This window comes from Aplidium turbinatum, chromosome 4 (assembly GCF_918807975.1).
Source record: "Aplidium turbinatum chromosome 4, kaAplTurb1.1, whole genome shotgun sequence".
NCBI lineage: Eukaryota > Metazoa > Chordata > Ascidiacea > Aplousobranchia > Polyclinidae > Aplidium > Aplidium turbinatum.
The window spans coordinates 24,323,859-24,338,850 of record NC_137475.1 but is presented as its reverse complement, the minus strand read 5'-3'; the positions used below and the strand labels follow the sequence as shown (position 1 = coordinate 24,338,850).

Below are 14,992 nucleotides of genomic sequence, written 5' to 3'. Positions count from 1 at the left end.
ATAATTTTAGAAAAAACATTATTTTGGCATTTTTAAAGAGTAGTCGTCGCCCAAAGCTTGTCCGTTTAAAACTAATCTGAAGTTTAAAGTTCCACAAGATTTAGTTAAAGTAGTTTGTAGTTGTGTTACTTTGCAATAAGAATGTGCTAAATTTATGTACAAACTTAAATAAAACTTGCAGGTTTAAAAAAAATTATACTAACCAGTTAAGAACAAAACAAATTGAGAAACTTAAAAATTAAAATACACCTCAGGAATAAAGAGCTTCATGTTTTAAGTGTTGAAGCCGGTAATTATTTTTCAAGTAATATGTTTTATGTACAAGAGAGGTTAAATTTGCCAAAAATATGATAGTTTAATAAGTGAACAATAAAATTGCTTTAGATTAGTTTCAAATATTTATTTACGGGCAAGTTTTGGGCAACTACTACTTTAAAAATGCCAAAATAATGTTTTTTTCTAAAAATATAAAAAACATCTGGCAACACTTTTACACTCCGATTGTCGGATATCCAGCCGAGTTGGCGATCCCTATAGTATGAATCCCTGGTAGAGTAGCTCCAAGTGATGTCAATGTTGATGTTCAGCCCACGCTTTGTTTCCTTGTTGTTCAGATGGAAAGCAGTCGACACCGTTTTAGTTTTGCTGAGCTTAAGTCTTCACTTGTGAAGGTAGTCTGTCATCTTAGCCATGTCCTGGGTTAGAGTCCTTTTAAGTGGGTACCATTCCGAAGCGTTGTGCACTATGCCAGATGGTCGGCATTGGCATACAATTTAGATGTTGTTGGTGGAAGTTCATGGATTTAAACATTAAACAGTTCCCTGACGGATCTCCGAAGGAAATCGTTCTTGAGGCGTCTTGACGTGCTCCTTCATCCGCGTCAGGTGGTGAGTGTGAAGCTGCGGTTGTGGACGAGCTCTATAATCATTTTAACCATGTGCCTGTCGGAAGAAAGTTTGTAGGCCAGGCCGTAGTGTTATACTGTGTCATATGTGGCCGTGGGATCAATGAATACGGCACCATCATTTTTTTCTACAAAACAATCCTCTATGTCTTGGCTCATGAGAGTGACCTGTTCCACAAAATTGATCGGCCACCGCAAAAAACCTACTTGCTCTGGTAGTAAGAGTGGTTCGATGTTGGGATCGACACGAGTAGAGGTGAACCGTTCGAGGATTTTATAAGGGAGGTAAAGGAGAGTGAGATAGGACGATAGCTCCGAGTATCATCCAGAGGCTTGTTGGGCTTTGGTATGGCTATGACGTCAACTCGTCTCTAGAATTTGGGTATTTTTAGGCGGTGCAGGAGGAAAGGAAAGCGTGCATCCAGAATTTTAGTGCTTTGCCAGCATAGACGATGAACTTGTGGCGTATATGATCTTGGTATGACGATATGGCCGGGTGCTTTCCCTGGCTTTAGAAGATTCAGAGCATTTTGAAATTCTTCGAGGCTGAAATGTTTTGCTCAGATGGTATTGGAAGCTTCTACAGTTTAGACACTTAGCCACTTGGCGATCGGCGCTTTTATCTTTTAAAACAGTGCTTTCCAACCTTTTTCAGTTCACGACTCATTTTTGATGCAAGTTTTATTGCGCGACCCACTTTTAATGCAAGTTTTATTGTGCGACCCACAATGAGATATGACATCTTTATTATGGCATCTTTACTACTGGCGTACGTACTGAAATAGTTAATGCGACACAACACATCTAATTGTTACATATTTGTTGCATTGTTGCATAATTGTTACGTAATGATAATGCAATAATTTTCCGATCTAATAAAAAACAGGGTGCACAATTCATGAAAAGTCAACAAATGAAGTGAAGATTAGTGATGGCGAAATAGCCTACTGTTCAAGACCAAACTGCGGCTTGTGAGATCCATAGTAACGTAAGTATTTTTTAGAAAATTTTAACATTCTGTAACATTTAGAAATGCTTCGCGAACCACCTGAAATAGCTTCGCGACCCACCAATGGGTCGCGACCCACCATTTGGGAAGCACTGCTCTAAAATACATAACCTATTATTCACAAGTTGTGATGCAATGATGTTGGATGTTATGGGGCGTTCTCTAAGCGGTTGTTGGGACCTGCGGGTTAGCCTGTTAATTGTGGTCCATGCCTTACGGCTTGAGTGAGTGAAGACGATGCTTTGGACAGTCTCTTTTCATTGGTCTCGTATGTTGTCAATCCTTATAAAATTATATGATGAATAAAGAAAGAATACCTGTTGGAGAAAAAGTTGGAGAAAATTGGAAAATAAGTTGGAGAAAAAGTATGCTGGTACCATTTCACAAGGGTAAAGGTGACACTAAAAAATGCTCCCAATACAGAAGCCTAATGATGCTGCTTAAAAATGCTATGAAAGTTATCGATAGAGTTCCTAACGAACATATGCGCAAGAAAGATGAAATTTACTATACATGATACACATGGGTTTTATGCCAGATAAAGGAACACAAGAGGTGAGGCAATAGATAAAAAATATGGAAAGCGGAAAAAATACTTGCATCTGGTTTTTGATTTGGAGAAAGCTTCCGACCATGCTTCCAAACAAGTTATCTGAAACAGTAATGGAGTGGGAAGTGAGAGCAGTGATGGAAAATGTAGAAATAACTGTTTTTCCATTCGTTATATGGACATTTTAACAAAGAGTGTGGAAAAGATCATGATGATGTGTTGCAAAAACTTTTAGGATAAAATCACCAATGAAATGTTGAGAGAGTGATGAACTGACGTTTTGATGGAAATCTAAGTGGACGTCTTTTGAGATGGATCTTAGCCATCTAAGATGAGTATCTTGAACGAATGGTTGAAAAGTTGTTGTAAGAAATGTAACAAAAGAAGTACCGCAGTGATACGAATGGAAGAAAGTAAGAAAGTCCAAAAAAACATGGGACGAAACAATGAAAAACAACATGATCAGGCGAGGTTTAACTATTGATGATACAATCACTCAAGCAGCCGAGTAGTCTACAATTGACGCGTTACTGCAGAAAATTTGACAACACTAATGATTCGGTATGATGTCCACGCCTTGCCTACAAATATAATGGCATATCCCATGACTACCTAGACCGCATCTCCAGGTAGTCATGCATAACCTGATAGTATTTTAATAACTAATACTTTCAATAAAAGCAACTGATAAAAGACTAAAACAGGCATCAAATGGTAACGATGGTGATGTAGTCTTCTAAGAAGGCTACATTCTAAACAAACGCAAACCATGATCTTTCACTGTGGTATCTTCATGCATTGCTTACTATTGTATCCTCATGCATTATTTCTATGGTAACTTTGCCGTTGAACTTTTGCAGCATCTTTAAATCACCAAAAAACATAATGTCTATAATCAACGTGTCATCCCAGACAGGGTTAAGGTTTCGTCGCAGGATCGACGTGCGTCGGCATTGGTTGAGGAAAGACACGTAGACAACAGGGTCTGTAAAAGTAAGCACGTTAATATCTCGGAAATAGAGCAATCAGATCCAATAAACGATTACAATTTTTTTATAAATCACTTTCGTTTTAATTCTAATCTTAATCAAATATCATCAAGAAATCATTAATGTGATCCAAGACATAAATTCTAGATCAAATACAACCTATTATCCAATCATTCGGAAGTAATGAAGACTTTAAAGTGCATTCTAGCGCTCAGTGATAATACAAAAACCATGACAACGAAAGTTTATGACTAAAATACACCGCTTTTACTTTACACCAGTGGTGCAACAAGTCAAATGATTGAAAATTTGAGTAAACGTGGTCACAATCACAAAATGAACAAATAATATTGCAATCAAGTAAAGCACTAGGCTACTTCTAAAATATAAGTAATTGTAATGGTCATTGCAAAAATAAAGAAGGATTTTGTCTTATGGCTATCAGATTGTTTTTAGGCTTAGTGTTTGAACATTGTATTTATTTGTAGCAACCCAGACAGCCACTTTATCTGGTCCAGATCTTTACCAGGGATGGGCCAGATAAAATGACTGTCTGGGAAGCTTCGATTTGTAAGTTAAATCATGGTCAGTGTTAGTCAAATAGAGAGAAGAAGGGTATAGCGCAACGACTGCTGAATTTCAAATAAAATTTTCGCTCGTACATACTACAGGACAGTGACCGCCTGACCAGCCAAACTAGAAATTTATTTTTTTTAATTCCAGTTGACTAACCCGCCCTCCTTACAACATCCATCTTCATAACGATGCATTTTAACCTGCGGCTACTATGTTACACTGTGTAGATATTGTAGCTTAATGCATGCTTGATATACCTCTGCACTTATATTCCAGAGTATTTGCAATCTTCCAAAAATTACCAAACAATTGTGGCTGAGATGAAATTACACCCGGTTTCAGTTTTTGTGCTCGGAGAAATCCCCAGATGGAGTGAACACTACGTTCTAAATACGCTTAGCCTACACGTACACCTAGTTTTATCCATGTACTAATTTTGATGATGCTGTTGCTTTAAATGTGGGAAGATACACTTAAGGGATATGAGAAAAGTTGTTTCGAACTCAAAGGGACGAGCCCCAATTGACGATACGTTCTATCTTTGTATCCTACCTTATAATGTTATGGTAGGCTACGTGATTTTCCACAAATTTGGTTGCCCTTCATTCGGGAATGCTCCACCTGGGACGACCAAACTTTGATTTTCTGAAGTGTGTAAGTGAATTACCTTGTAAGTGAAGTACGATCAACAACACTTGGTTTTATCCATGCACCTTACGATGTTAATTTTGTGATTTTGAGAGATAATACCCCTAAAATGTGATTAAGACCCACCTTGGAGCTACAAGAAAAGTAGTGACGAACTCAGTGGGACATGCTTTAACCCATAATACAAGTTCTATCTTTGTGTCTTATGATGTTACTTTTACGTATTTTGGGCCAACTTTGGGTGTTTGGGTGCCCTTTATTCAGAAATGCTCCACTTGGGGCACACAAATTGAGTTGTTCCAAAGTCTACAAGTAATGAAATAAAATCTGGCAAACGTTTTGTTTTTGTACCTTATGATATTTTTTGGCTCCCAATATCGGTTTTTGACTGGGCCGTAGCCCCCAAACGCCTCAGAAGTAGAACCCCGGATGCGGGTTTGTGAACATCTCACAGTGGGGAAAGTTTGACAAAACACATAAAACTTTTGTACCTTATGATGTGACAAATAGGTCACGGGCTCCCAGATTAATGGGCGTTCTGCTGGGACCAGGGAAAAGTGTCCAATTACTCAAATCGATTAACCAATATCAAATTAGGCTGATTCTGCTATAATAGAAAGTTATGTGGTAACAACACATTCAAACCATTTGATATGTAGCAGTTATACTGCAAATAGTTAGTTGCTAACATGAGTTTAGTGTCTGCCTTTTTGACTTCATTTTTACTCATCGACTACGTATTCTAACGATTTTGCTCCTTTGAGGCCTAAGTTTGATAAACTGTTCGTATTTTAGTTCCTTCTTCCTATCTTTGCTATTTAACTTGCTGTTAAATGTTTACGTTTATTGCTGTACGGTATGTGGATGTGTGAATTTTACCTGAATAAAAGCGATTGAGATGTTGTGTAAAACAATATGACTTTCAAAACGCATGCTAACTATGGACTACTAAATTTGTAGTGTGCCGCGTGATTTTCGTAACACTTAGTATTTATAGGTGTTAAACTGTTTTATTCGCATCAACAGCGCACGGGTACAAATAATTGACACGGCGAGAGAGCACAAACAAACATAGCCAGGTCGAAGACTTTCAGAAACCGGCCTGCCACACCTCGCGGCGGCGGGGAGCGGCGTAATTTAGGGGTGACGATGCACCCGGAGGGGTAAGTCCACCAGCTTAGGTCGCGGGGGCCAGGCTGGGGAGTCGAGGTACCTGTGGAGGGAGAGTGTGGATAGAAAACGTTACATGACCCGTCCGCAAATTTAGAATGGCGGAGCGGGCCAGGGAGACAGGCTCTTTCTGCATAGCCCAGAAAGATGGCCTGCGACGGGCCGGGCGACCCGTCGCGTGTGGACGCTTACGGTAAGCTTTGATTCGAGTAAGCTTTGATTCGGCGAGCTGTGCACTGGCCATACGGATGTGCACTGGCCAGACGTTGAGGCAGGTTCGCCCAGCTGGGTCGGGGAGGCTAGCGATCGAAACCAGAGGCACTGATAGGCTACATTGCCAGGAAAAAGTAGAAAATTGGGGTGGAAATTTTGAGGCTGCATCGAGTTGATCAGGGGATTGTGTTGATCAATGCGTTGAAAGCAGAGCGAGGTTGATCCGAGCGGGCAAGAACAGCGTTACAAGGCGAAGGCAGCGTAAGATAATTCGAAACAATTGATTGATTAATACATAGAGATATAGTGATGATTGAAGTTACTTAATTGCTGTTAAACCAGTCTCGATTCACAATGTACAGTACATTAGACATTTTATTCCTTTCCTTTGTTCATTTTTGAATGCTTGGGTTTGATGAGACTGGAGCATTATAAAAAAGATGATACTGGTTTATAGACATAAGTTGATGATATAAGGTGATGAATTTTAAGACAATTGATATAAGGTTATGACGTCTAAACGGTTTGCTGTCTTGCGCGCTCTGATACTTACTGCAACGTTTCTGTTATTGGGGAATAAGTTTCTGATCGCTAAAGTCGTCTTTTCTATGACGTAGCCCCTCCACAAGTGAGCCCGGCGTTCCAAGCTTTCCAGACGCGGCAGGTTCCTTTGATTGAGAGGGAAGCCACTTTTCTAGCCACCTCTGCTACCCCACGAGAAGGAACGCCCAAGGCCGTCAGAGCTCGAGAGCTCGTCGGGGCATAGCTCCCGAGGGAGCCTACGACGAACGGAAGTGACAGGACGTCCCTGCAAGGGCGCTTCCTGTCTTCCTTTATGTTGACACATAACTCGCCGTACTTGTCGTGTTTCCTGTCGGCGGCTTTTCGAAGAGAATCCGCGCCGTTGTCGAACGGACATGTGACGTCACATACGACCGTGATACCGTCAGGGCGTTGCAAGACGATGTCAGGACGCAGATCGGCACCGCCCGCTTCCACGTGCTGTGGAACCGTACTATCTATGGAAAGCCCGGGTTGCCATTCGGCAGGCACGTGCCCCACGATCTCCCTCAATACTGAATTGTGTCGTTCCGTGACGACAGTCATCACGGTAGGGCAGTGATTCAATATGTGGGGGAGAGTCTCTTCCGCTTTCCCACACGCACGACACATGGCAGGTAGGTAACGGCGGCCATGGCTTGGTTTTGATTTAAGTGGCATTAGATTCAATCTAGCTTTGTACGCAAATACTCGGTCCGCGTGATCCAGGAGCTCCGGGCTATAAACCAGTGTCATGTTTTTTATAATGCTCCAGTCTCATCAAGCCCAAGCATTCAAAAATGAACAAAGGAAAGGAATAAAATGTCATGCACATTGTGAATCGAGACTGGTTTAAAAACAGCAATTTAGTAACTTCAATCATCACTATATCTCTATGTATTAATCAATCAATTGTTTCGAATTATCTTACGCTGCCTTCGCCTTGTAACGCTGTTCTTGCCCGCTCGGATCAACCTCGCTCTGCTGTCAACGCATTGATCAACACGATCCCCTGATCAACTCGATGCAGCCTCAAAATTTCCACCCCAATTTTCTACTTTTTCCTGGTAATGTAGCCTATCAGTGCCTCTGGTTTCGATCGCTAGCCTCCCCGACCCAGCTGGGCGAACCTGCCTCAACGTCTGGCCAGTGCACATCCGTGCTCACCGAATCAAAGCTTACTTTTCTCCAGTGAGTTTGTATTACATTCCCACCTATATTTTTTGTTTCTATTGATTAATCGAGCCTCTGCTCCACATTTTTATTTGAATTTCGTCTGCCACGAGAGCCAAATTACTCTTAAATAGTTGACTCTCTTCCTCGTGGTAGACCCCAATTTTATCCGCTCTGCCTACTGGCAGACCGGGTATAAGAGTCAAGTACCTGCGCCGAGGTCGCGTGAAGGAGACGTGGACGCCGCCCGGCGGTCAATTACTGCCGGTTCCAGCGTCCACACGCGACGGGTCGCCCGGCCCGTCGCAGGCCATCTTTCTGGGCTATGCAGAAAGAGCCTGTCTCCCTGGCCCGCTCCGCCATTCTAAATTTGCGGACGGGTCATGTAACGTTTTCGATCCACACTCTCCCTCTACAGGTACCTCGACTCCCCAGCCTGGCCCCCGCGACCTAAGCTGGTAACCCTCCGGGTGCATCGTCATCCCTAAATTACGCCGCGGGGTGTGGCAGGCCGGTTTCTGAAAGTCTTCGACCTGGCTATGTTTGTTTGTGCTCTCTCGCCGTGTCAATTATTTGTACCCGTGCGCTGCTGATGCGAATAAAACAGTTTAACACTTGGATTCCCACTGTCTCTTCCACCACAAGTCATTGTGTTAATGGCCATGAAGGTATATACCTCCATGTGACATTTTCCTATTTGTGGTACGTAAGCACCAAAAATAGTACTACTGCCAACCTTGCCAAAGTGCTCCAACTGCAAGCAGTGAGCTTTGCGCAATGCATAGCAAGGTGCCCCCAGTAATTTTGCTTGTTCAATTTCATTTTGTGTTTGTTTAAAATATCAATAAAAGTCGTTTGAGACAACTAAAAAATCTCAAAGTCTAGACAAATGCTGATCGAGGTGTGTATCATATTAGTATGGGTTGGCCACAAACCTTTGAATCACTGTGTGGGTAGCCCATGGTCTGCCCATAAAAAATGTGGGCAGACCATGGACTGCCAATGAAAAATGTGGGTAGCCCATGGTCTGCCCATAAAAAACGTTGGCAGCCCATGGTCTGCCCATAAAAAATGTGGGCAGCACATGTTCTGCCCATAAAAAATGTGGGCAGCCCATGGTCTGCCCATAAACAAAGTGAGAAGCCCATGGTCTGCCCATAAACAAAGTGGGAAGCCTATCAATATTTCATGCTTAGCCCATGATCAATAATTTTATGTGGCTAAATTTATTAAAATGCATTTATATAATCACGCATTTGAAGATTGGAAGTGTTATATTCCACCTTGTCATTTAGCAACACATTCTGCAAGAAAGCCCATATTGGGCACATATGGCAAAAACACAAAAACCCACATAGAACCCACATGCCCACAAGCCCATTAAAATAGTATATGGGGCCCATATGGGCTTGCTGGCTGGGCTACTTGCCTGAAAAACTGTCTTTATCCATTGCAACTAAATCCCTTCCTTGGTAGATATATGCTCGAAGTTGAAGTTGCGATGAAGCAGTGTGAATTAGGAATATCTTAAAAGCTGGCATGTTGTGTTGTCGCTTGCGCTCTGAAATACAATGTGGAAAAGGGATTGATAAATTTTAAATTTTGATTATAAAGATAAAAACGCTAGAATCATATGAAGAAAAGAAAGAAATTAAATGATGTTTTAATTTATATTGTAGGTGAAACGTTTCATCTTCATGGCTTGGCTTGTGTCAGTAATTCAAAACCTGCATAATTGTGTGTGATGAATACCTTTGAGCTAATGATAAATATTTAGAGTTTATGAATAAGTATTTTTTTTATGAGAAGTGTATAGGCACCATTTTTTTTTTCATTTTGAATCAATGACAACTTCGTTTTGTTCTTCAAATATTCTAATTAGTGCAGGTTTTCTTCATTGACTCAAACATCTGCACTTCACCTTACAGCAAAAATGGAATTAGTGAAACTGCGAGACACAAGATAAAATATTGGGTCTTCATAGTTAATCTGTTATATCATGAATATACCTTTCGCAGCGGCGTCAATCAGAGGATATGAATTTAATGCTATTTTTGGTATGATTTTACGAGATACTTTCTCCTCTTTAACGTACACACCTTCTTCTGCCGAGTTGGATCCTAAGAGAGTTTGAGCTTTCATTGGAAATTCAGAGAGCGGTGTTTGAGATAAGGAAGAAAAAAACTTCTTTTCGTTTTGCTGGAAAAAGCATAGACAATTGTTGAAGAAAACTTTTCATCTAGATCTATCTTACAGAACAATCATGCAATAAGACAATATCATTATTTCATTTGTTTCTTTTAATGACACAATTTGTGTAGAGAGGTAACGTTTTTAAACCATAAACAGACATAACTCACCAACAACACTACATTTAACATTATATAAATAACAAAAAAAAATCAATAAGCGAACGTTTTTGGCTAGTCATACAGCCCTTTGCAACCTATAAGAAAAATATATTTTTAAAAAGAAATACTAAAGAATGATACAGTATCACAGCAAAAATGCTTAGATTTTTTTGTTTTAGATCCAGTTTGTCAAATGTTTAAATTTGACCATATTTTTGCTGTGATACTGTATGATTCTTTAGTATTTCTGTTAAAAAGAATATTTTTTCACATAGGCTTGAAAAAAGTTGTATGACTAGGCAAAAACGTTCGCTTATTGTTTTTTTTTCATAATGTCAAATGTAGTATTGTTACTGAGTTATGTCTGTTTATTTTAATGAGAAAACAAAACTAAAATTAAAAACATGAAAACTGGAAAGATGCATTCTGAAGGAAAACTACGAGTTGTTTTTCACAACAGCAAAAAGTATAAGTTTTCAGAACTACAGGGTACAAAACGATGCAGGATGCATCGTTTTGAACAGGATAAATTTGATTCAAATGTTTCCGGATGTTTTAAGCTTAAATGAATTTTGACTGCTATGGCTGAAAAGTAAATCCATGCATATTTAGTAAATCTATGTCAAACTTTGCACTGCTTTTACTTTGAAACAACTTTGCAACGAATAGGTGTTGATGGTGCTTGATCCTGCTATTGGAACATATGGTTAGGCTAGCCCAACCTGAAAAGCTGGCAGAGATGCAGCGAAATTATGTTAAGAACGGTTTATTTGTCGACATGAGTCGACATATGGCATCCTCAGCGAATTGATTAAAAAACTGGCATAGCTTCCGTTGGAAGTGAAACGGAACGAGCTTTTAACGAGGTATGCAAACTTGTATTGAGCCAGGAGCAAAAGAGAACTGTGTTTCTTTAAGACGAGAAAAAAGAAAATCGCTTATGAAGTGGATTAAAGTTACTGTGGATTAAAGTTATTAAAGTATATTTCCAAAATAGCCTATTTGCCATAATAAGACTAAGTTCAAAATGTTGAGATTATGTGATTTGTGAGACTCTAACGTTGAAGTCAATACAAGTACGACGATTTGTTGGAGTTCAATGTTGAAGTATGTAAAACTTCTTACCAACTAATACCAACAATGTTTGGAAATTCAAGCTATACGAAGCACTTATAGACTTTAATCTCAAATAATACAAATTTGCCAAACAGTTTGTTGCAAAACTGCAAATATACAGTATCTAAGAGAAGTATCTCAGTATTGATCAAGTGTTCAGAACAATGTTGATTAATTTTAAGCTGTTTCGGATTATCATTTTTACACTGGTAAGTAGCCTAAATTTATCAAATTTATTGCATTGATTTCAAAGGTTCAATCAATTAACCAATCAATAATAATCTACAGTAATTTTAAAAGCATCTGGATTAATTTCTGGTTGGTGAGGTGATAGGCCACTTTGGATTCATTTGTATCCCACAACTTTGCAAATTTTGGATAAGATTGGATTAAAAATTATTGGTTTATTTTTGAGCCACGTCATTAAAATAGGATTTTACCATTTTCCCGGCAATGCCCACATTTTTAATGTCACCTTTGCATCACCTACCTTACTCTCAAAACCAAGATGGCACAGTTTGCACTTCTGCTACTGCTCTTGCTTTCTCTGATAAACCATGTCCATCTCATTCCCATGGAAGTTTTAAAAATAGTTAAGTTTCGCTATGTGCTAAATAACTTCTTCACTCTTAGATATCTGCTCTCCCAAACGAGCACCCCTGTCGACTGAAATCAAGACATCCATTCGTGTCAGCCGCCCAACTTCTGATCAACGAAGCTGATGGACAAGACACCTCTGCAGCTAATTGGGCTGACCATAAATAGAATTCTGAATGGAAATCAAGTACCACCAGACTACGTTCATCTCCGACGCCGATACACGCCCCATTGGCCTGACACTACAAAGAAAGGTGTGGGACTGTGGGTGAACCTCAACCATCTTCGTACGGGCGTCGGACTTCTTTCGCTCAACGGTGCAGCAATGGGGAAAGCCCTTTTCCTCCTCCTGTGAATGTGGTGCTGAGGAACAAACCGCAAACCACATTATCAATGACTGTACCATCTTCAAGCCACCTAACGGAGTGAATAATCTGCATGTTTTGGATGATGAAACCAAAGACTGGCAGCTTTCTATAGTAGCCTTCCATTGTAGTCCGAGAACATTTGTGAATCTGAGGTAGTGAAAGGATAGACCCTTGGCACCAGAGGACGACGAAGAAAAAGTGTGAAAAAGTTATGATGAGCAATTGTGTAAGTATAAAAGGGCTTGCCGCATTAACCGTATCTGTCACTGCTTCCTTTTGGCGGCAAGAGTTACTGGCCGAGACCATCAGGTCTACGTCTCTCTTATTGCTAATTACTCCGTCGGATTATATCAAATAACACCGGGAAAAAGTATGCCGTTGGTCAAAAGCCTTATCTATCACTTCAATCAATTTACTTCGCAAAATATATTTGTGATTGTGTATTTTAGGTAGAAAAGGTGATAAAGACTCGGTTTTAGACCTATTTTCGCCATTTCTTGGTCAAAATTTTCAGTTGACATTTCATTTTGAAAGTTTTCTTGCATTGAACACAGAATTTCATCAATTTTGTTTGTCCGTTTCTGTGCAAGCAGTATTACATGCACTTTTTGCACTACAAAGCAATTTGCGCAAATAACGAATTACCTTCCTAATTATTGTCTGCCAGCAAAGAATGACTCATATTGCGTCAGAGACCGACTCCCAACCCAGACAGCAAAATCGACGTTGAATCAATGTAAAAAGACGGATTTTGCTGCCTGGAATTTCAGCGCCGTCGCGTTAACACAAAATGAAACCGCACGCTAATAGTAAACTGTCAATCAAGCTATTGAATAAACCCGAAATTTTCCTGCATTTCATAACTGGCTGTGACAAAAGGTTTATTGTGAACTTCACAATTATCCGATACCAACATACTTGGGATTAAAATTTGGGGAAAGAAAAAAAAGTAAAAGTCAAGAAATCTCAAGTTTCTAGCGTCACTGCTTCTATGTGAAATTGCTGAATTAGCAGAGGGCGAGACCATAAGGTCTACGCCAGTAACACATACGGTTAAGTAGATAACCTCTATGATTTAATAGCTGGAACGTTCCCTTTCAAATACAACACCTAATTGAAGCAGAATTTTATTAGGTGAATCCCTGTACTATTATAATATTGCATTATGCAGAGCATGGGATTTGAGTATCAGGCCTATTTGTGGTTACGTTTAGTAAACTATTATTTCACAGGCTTATCTGAGCCAACCCATCTGGTTTATTTAATTTGTAATCATTAGACAACCAGTTTGTGTTACCTAAAAACTTTAAATTTTGATCGGCTCCCGCTAGTGGAGTGGATAGAAAACAATGCTAAATTTGAAATTTACCCAAAAGTTTACTACCAATGTACCCATTTAAAGGACTTTAGACATTGCCAAAAAGCACCTTCTTTAAGAGCCTCTTGTTTCCTGCTTCACTGCTTTGTGAAAGTGGTGTATCAACAACCGCTCGGTTGAAACATAGGTGATATGAATTAAATATTACCAAGGCCGGAAACTTCAGCCGGAGTTACAATTCTTTAGCCGGAATGTCCGCCTTCTGCCCAAAATGTCCGGCTTAAGCCCTCCGGTGCATTATTAGAATTGATGTCAGTTTTTTAGATTGAAAACTTTTAGCCTTGCCTCTTTGTTGCTACGAGGTGTGTACAAAGCGAGAATGATAATTAAAGAAAATATTACACAGTGTTGCAGTATGCTGTTTACTTGCACAAAGCCTTTAAAAACAAATATCTTCAGTAACAGAACATAGAGATTTACGGAAAGTTGCATTTGCAACTTATGGATTAAATGTAGCTGTGCATTACCAGGAATGGTTAAACGCAAACCCGATGATGATGAGACAAAGTTGAATCTGAATGCCTTAAATTTTAAACGAGTAGTTGTTGAAGCATATTATTTGCTATTAAAGTAAAGATGTACCACAAGTTCGATTTCGTATGTACATTTCAATGGCAAAAATCATTAGTGTGTGAGAGAACGCAACAATAATGCGCCAAATCAGATGGTCTTATTCCTTCCCATACTTCTGTAAAGTCTGCGGTGCTTGTTTATTTCGAGTTACTTATTGTAGTTTGACATGAATTTTTTTTGGTTGTAGGTTTGTAGCTGGTTAGATCAGTTTTTGTTAAAAACGTTCAATTATAATGGTTCTTTTTTGGTAATTATAGCCTTTGTTTCCTTATTTGAATCTAAAGTATAAAGTCTATTTGTTTGTTGGCTTGGTATTTGCAAAAAGTGCTTTTTTTAAATATAAAACAATTAAAGAAACGCGATCTTGAATTGTTTTACTTGAACCCTCTTACTCCTATAACCTCAGTTTGAGCTGAAAAAACTAAAATCACCCATATTACATTGAAAAAAATTGTTAAAAAAACATTAATTCGTTTCAAGTTACATCAATCCAAAACTGCCTTGAAAAAATAAACAAAAAACTCTACTCGACGTTAATATGGAATAATGTCACACTTAACCCAATGGATTGCGCAGCATACATCGCGATCTTCCATGTCGCTGTTAGCCGAATGCTGAAGCATACTAAGCGCTCTTGCCAATGGCCTGGTAGCCACCTTAAGTCAGGATGCTTTTGTGTTTGGCCTGCTGTGCTACGATGATGAACTAAGAAATCTACGTATTAGAACTACCTGAACATGATCCTCATCATAAGTCCTTATGTATGAAACTAATATGGCAATAAACATTTCCCACTCATAAAGAAAATAGCATGTAAATGGATACGGCGAAATAGCA

The 14,992-nt window shown here is 39.4% G+C and overlaps 1 protein-coding gene across 1 annotated transcript in view; it reads right to left on the bottom strand.

Annotated features, from left to right (window-relative positions):
• LOC145769003 (myoferlin-like) overlaps positions 1–14,992 on the bottom strand; it is a 249,109-nt gene that overhangs the window by 78,902 nt on the left and 155,215 nt on the right. The window contains exons 24-26 of the mRNA XM_082580605.1: positions 9,872–9,971; positions 9,202–9,333; positions 3,270–3,448 (exon numbers count right to left, since the gene is read on the bottom strand). Of these exons, the coding sequence (XP_082436731.1) occupies positions 3,270–3,448; positions 9,202–9,333; positions 9,872–9,971 (411 nt within the window). The remainder of the gene's footprint in view (positions 1–3,269; positions 3,449–9,201; positions 9,334–9,871; positions 9,972–14,992) is intronic.